This window comes from Ovis canadensis, chromosome 21, assembly GCF_042477335.2.
Source record: "Ovis canadensis isolate MfBH-ARS-UI-01 breed Bighorn chromosome 21, ARS-UI_OviCan_v2, whole genome shotgun sequence".
NCBI lineage: Eukaryota > Metazoa > Chordata > Mammalia > Artiodactyla > Bovidae > Ovis > Ovis canadensis.
In genome coordinates this window covers 43,151,883-43,157,882 of record NC_091265.1, presented here as the reverse complement: position 1 = coordinate 43,157,882, position 6,000 = coordinate 43,151,883, and the positions used below count along the sequence as shown (strand labels likewise).

The 6,000-nt window shown below is 37.5% G+C and overlaps 1 protein-coding gene across 1 annotated transcript; it reads right to left on the bottom strand.

Annotated features, from left to right (window-relative positions):
• Nucleotides 1–3,929: 3,929 nt before the first annotated feature.
• Nucleotides 3,930–4,685, bottom strand: LOC138426627 (olfactory receptor 8B3-like). Its single transcript, XM_069565353.1, has one exon. It carries the CDS (start codon nucleotides 4,683–4,685, stop codon nucleotides 3,930–3,932), a length of 756 nt encoding a protein of 251 aa, XP_069421454.1.
• Between the last annotated feature and the right edge of the window lie 1,315 nt (nucleotides 4,686–6,000).

The window sequence follows — 6,000 nt, the reverse complement described above, 5'->3', positions numbered from 1 at the left end:
AGAGAGAGAACTCTTTTCAACAAAACCTACTAAAATAATTAAGTCCATTTTAAAAGAATGAATTTGGAGCACTACACAAAGTAAGAAAGTTAATTCATAATAAACCTTATATCTAATTATGAAAGGTAATATTATTAAACTCTTAGAAGAAAACATCAGAGTAAATCTTTTTGACTTTGGGATGGACAATGGTTCTTAGATATGACTGCTGCTGTTGCTGGTAAGTCACTTCAGTCGTGTCCGACTCTATGCAACCCCATAGATGGCAGCCCACCAGGCTCCCCCGTCCCTGGGATTCTCCAGGCAAGAACATTGGAATGGGTTGCCATTTCTTTCTCCAATGCGTGAAAGTAAAAAGTGAAAGTGAAGTCGCTCAGTCGTTTCTGACTCTTAGCGACCCCATGGACTGCAGCCCACCAGGCTCCTCTGTCCATGGGATTTCTCAGGCAAGTGTACTGGAGTGGGGTGCCATTGCCTTATCCATAGATATGACTAATAAAGGACAAATGAAAACAAAACAAAACAAAAAAAGTGGATGCTGAACATTATGAAATTAAAAACTTTTGGGTTTCAAAGATATCATCAAGAGAATGGAGGACTAACACAATGGAAGAAATGCTTATAAATGATATATCTGATAAGTACATAGTATCCAAGATATATTCAAATCTAAACACATGGAATTTTTTTCCATTTTATTCATTTCTTCTGGGTTTTGAAATATAATCTGCTTCCTTGTTGGCTTAGATGCTGAAAAATCTGCCTGCAATTCAGGAGACCTGGATTCAATCCCTGGGATGGAAAGATCCCCTGAATAAGGGAATGGCTACCAACTGCAGTATTCTTATCTGGAGTATTCCATGGAGTTTCTGGGCTACAGTCTGTAGGATCACAAAGAGTAGGACATTACTGATAAACTAACACTTTCACTTTTTTTATACAGCATCTTGTAAATTTAAGGTGTACAGTATAATGATTTGATTTACATGCATCATGAAGCAATAACCACAGTAAGAACATCCATCATCTGATATGGATACCAAATAAAAGGTAAAAAAGTATCCTTTTTCAGTATCATGCATCGAACCTGGGATGGTATGGGGCGGGAAGAGGGAGCGGGGTTCAGGATGGGGAACACGTGTATACCTGTGGTGGATTCATGTTGATGTATGGCAAAACCAATACAATATTGTAAAGTAATTAACCTCTAATTAAAATAAATTTATATATTTTTTAAAAAAGTATCCTTTTTCTTTGTAATGGGAACTCTAAGGATTTCCTCTCTTAACAACTTTCACAGAAAACATTTAGCAGTGTTATTTGCATTTATCATATTGTATATTACATCTAGTACTTATTTATCTTAGAACTGGATATTTGTCCTATCTTTATCCACTTGCTCTTCTCTCCAGATCCCTGACTTTGGTAACCATAAATCTGATCTATTTTTCTATACATTTGTTAGTTTGTTTGCTTTTAAGGTATAACTTACCAACAATATTATATTAGTTTCTAATGGGTAATTACTTTGCCAACAAAGGTCCATCTAGTCAAGGCTATGGTTTTTCCAGTGGTCATGCATGGATGTGAGGGTTGGACTGTGAAGAAAGCTGAGTGCCGAAGAATTGATGCTTTTGAACTGTGGTGTTGGAGAAGACTCTTGAGAGTCCCTTGGACTGCAAGGAGGTCCAACCAGTCCATCCTAAAGGAGATCAGTCCTGGGTGTTCATTGGAAGGACTGATGCTAAAGCTGAAACTCCTGTGCTCTGGCCACCTCATGCGAAGAGTTGACTCATTGGAAAAGATCCTGATGCTGGGAGGCATTGGGGGCAGGTGGAGAAGGGGACGACAGAGGATGAGATGGCTGGATGGCATCACCAACTCGATGCACATGAGTTTAAGTAAACTCCGCAAGTTGGTGATGGACAGGGAGGCCTGGCGTGCTGCGTTCATGGGGTCGCGAAGAGTTGGACATGACTGAGTGACTGAACTGAACTGAATGAGTAATAAGCTGATTTGCTATCTCTATACACTTCGAAATTAACATCAACATGTCTTGTTACCAACTTTAACCATTCAAAGATACCACATAATAATCAGCTATATTCCCCACACTGTTCATGCTTATCACTTTTTTTTTTTTTTTTTTGCAACTGGAAGATTATATCTCTTAAAGTCTCTCACCAACTTCTCTCCTACCCCCTCTTCCTTCCCTCTGGCAACAGTCTGTTTATTCTCTGTATCTGTAACAATTTCTTCTTGCCTACATTGTTTATTTTTTCTGTTTTGTAGATTCCAAATATAAGTGAAATCATACAGTATTTGTCTTTTTCTATCTGACTTGTTTCACTTAACATTCTCTAAGTTCATTTATGTCGTCTCAAATAGCAATATTTCACTCTTTTTTATGTATGAGAAGTATTCCATTGTATAAATATATACCATGTCTCCTTTATCCAATCATCTGTAATATCACTGTGACTTTAGGCATACATATCTTGGCCAATAATACTTCAGTGAACTTCAGGGTGTATATATATTTCTGAATTAGTGATTTTGTTTCCTTTAGGTAAATACTCAGGAGTGGAGTGTTTGGACTGTATAGTAGTTCTATTTTTAATTTTTGAGGAACTTTCATACTGTTTTCCATTGTGTTTACATGCCACCAACAGTGCATGAGGATTCCCTTTTCTGTACATCTTTACCAATAATTTTTGCTTATTGCCTTTTTGTTTGCCATTCTGACAGTAATGAGGTATCTCCTTGGATTTGATTTGCATTTCTCTGAAGATAAGTGAAGCTGAACATCATTTCATGGGTCTGGTAGTCATCCATATGTCTTTGAAAAAATACACTTCTGCCCATTTTTTAATTGGGTTCTTTGTTTTCTAGATGCTGAGTAATGCAGTTTATTCTTATATTTTAGATATTATTAGCTTGTTTTCAGACATAATGTTTTCAAATATCTTCTCCCATTCAGTAGACTGAGTTTGTATTTTGCTAAGTTTCTTGTGCTCTACAATGTCTTTTCAATTTGATGCAGTCCCTTCTGCTTAATTTTGCTTTTATTTCTTAGGCTGAGGAGACATATCCAAAAAACTTTTTTCGATACTGCTGTTAACTTTTCTGATAGTCACCTTGAGAAAAAGTCATATACAACCCAAAGACAAAGTTTGAAAATCAACTTTCAAATTAGAGTATTTTCTCCTTTCCATGTTTACTGAAACAAAAACAATGACATAAAGTAGAAGCAAATTACTACTCTGAACTTAGCTCTCACATTCAGGTAATATATTTTAACAATATGTTATGTGCAGGAATGGATGTGCAAATTAAGAAAAATTTTTTCCAGGAAAATATATTGTGTAATGTTTAGAGAAGTAAAGTGGTTTATACTTAGCAGTCATTATGGAACCTTTCATCTCAGGCATTTAAGGAGATGTAGTCTTTCTCAAGGAAGATTGAAAAGACAGGAAGAGAAAAAATCGTCTAATTCATACTTCCAATGGCAAGTGGCAGGTAAGACATCCTCAGTGACACTATGTCACCCTAATGTTCCATGTTTCATCATCTATAGAGCAGTTTTCTATTTCCAGAGGGGAAATATGTTCAAACTGAGAGAAAAAAAAGCAAGAGGTAATATTTTTTTCTAATTAGTGTTAATAAATGGGAGACTGTGAGAAATTCAGCAAATGGTTAGGTAAGAGAGAAGTATGGCTGTACACAGAGTGGAAATAAATTGAGAGATGACTCAGATTTCCTTCTACCTGGTTAAAAAGAAACAAAAAGATTGTCAACAAAATTATTAAATACAGAACCTTTCTGCCTTGTGACCAACTGCACAGAGAGATATTCTATCAATTCAAAATTCTCTCCTACTCAGGGATTTTCTCAGAGCAGCTTTCTCAAGCTGTAGATTAAAGGGTTCATCATGGCAACACATTGGTGTAAACAGAGAAGAGACTTCTTTCATCCATAGACCCAGCAGATGAAGGCTTGAGATACATAAATGTATATGATCCAAAGAAAAGAGAAACAGCAATGATGTGGGGATAGCAGGTACTGAAGGTTTTGGACCTGCCCTTTATGGAGCTGATGTGGAAGATGTTGGTGAGGATGAGACCATAAGAGACAAAGATGGTGAAACTGGGCACAATGATGTTGATGCCCACCACAATGAAAATTACCAGCTCATTGATGTGGCTACCTGTGCAGGAGAGCTTGAGCAGAGGAAAGACATCACAGAAATAATGGTTGATGTTGTTTGCATCACAGAAGGTCAGTCTCAGTATGCATTCAGTGTGAACCATGACATCAGAAAATGCCATTAAGTAGGAAACAAGCATAAGGGTGGAACACACTCCTAAAGTGTAGGGACATGACAACATTATAAAGAGTGATTTACAGATGGCTACATAACAGTCATAGGCCATTGGTGTCAGCAGATAGCATTCAGTAATGATGAAAAAATGGAAAAAGTAGAGCTGAGTCTTGCATCCCATATAAGAAATCATATCCATCTTTGATAAGAAGTTAATCAGCATTTTGGGTGTAAATACATAAGAATAACAGAGGTATATGAAGGACAAGTTAAAGAGGAAAAAGTCCATGGGGGTGTGTAGGTTTGAATTCAATGCAATTAGCATTATAAGTCCCAAATTTCCCAGCACAGTGACCATGTACATTCCTAGGAACAGGAAGAACAGAGTGAGTTGGAGATCATGTCAGTCTGTTAATCCCAACAGATTGAATTCAGTCACAAAGGAGACATTTCCAGGAGCCATTCTTCTCTAAGGGAATCAGTGGATAGAGCAGAAAATTGTTCCATTAGAGAACAACTCAGCTCTTCCCATAGTGTCTCATCCTACGAAAGAGTATTTTTGCTGTTGTTGAGTTTCTAAGTCATGTCCGAGCCTTTTGTGACTCCATGGACTGGTTCCATGTCCATGGGATTTCCCAGGCAAGAATACTAGAGTGGGTTGCCATTTCCTTCTCTGGGTGATCTTCCTGACCCAGGGATTGAACCTGCATCTCCTACATTAGAAGATGGATTCTTACCACTGAGCCACTAGGAAAGTTCAGCACTAAAGAGTACAAACACTGTGGATGCCTGACACTATCCCAACCTACTCCCATAGAATCTGCCTTTACCTTTATCACTATACAGTGATGTGTATTTAGCTTTTAAAAGCTAAATATCGCAAAGGATATCACAAACAGCTTACAGAGGAAAGGCCAGTGCTACCATATGCAAACATACCAGCTGAAAAAAAAAAAACAAGAGAGAAGAGGGGTGGCTTAGGACACTATCATTCTACTCTCATCTCAACATTTCCTCATTCACTTGAGGTCTTTCCTCATCAGTAGAACTGCAAGCAGTGACCCTAGCAACTAGGTGCTGGCTTCTAATACACCTTAGACTTCATATGGTCAGAACCAAGAATTCTGTTTGTAATCCAAGAAAATAGTCTATGAGAATTAAGTAACTTCCCTTGGCACAAAGCAAAAGCCATAAATATAAAAGAGTGAGAGCTTTATCCTCTTAGAGGAAACTTCCTGACTGATATGATTTGAGCCCACTCATGTTTTGGAACATTCTCTGATCCCTCTCCAACAGATCCCCTGGGATCACTTGAGTCTTAGAACTACACAAAATGATAAAGAGTAGGCATACATTAGGTTCCCCAATTTTCATCTCAAAACAAGGAATGAGTATTGTAAATTAAATTAGGTATGTAAGTTGAATTCAGAAACTCACCCTTCTTAGTTCAGAAAACCACAGAGCTGGTTCCTTTATCATTGATTGTCGCTCTGTTGTTACTGGAAATGTAATTTCAGGTTCTTGAGACTTGATTTCCTTGATTCTAAGAGGAGACAACCTAGAAATATGCTGAGGAAATGTTTATGATCTAGTGTAATTTCTGATTATGTTGTCCTTTCAAGCAGTGGGAAAAGCCAAAGCCTTTAATTATCACACTTGCTAGTAATTAGACACAGAAA

Excerpts from the sequence above, each read along its gene's own strand:
- LOC138426627 (XM_069565353.1), bottom strand. The coding sequence starts at position 4,685 with ATGTACATGGTCACTGTGCTGGGAAATTTGGGACTTATAATGCTAATT.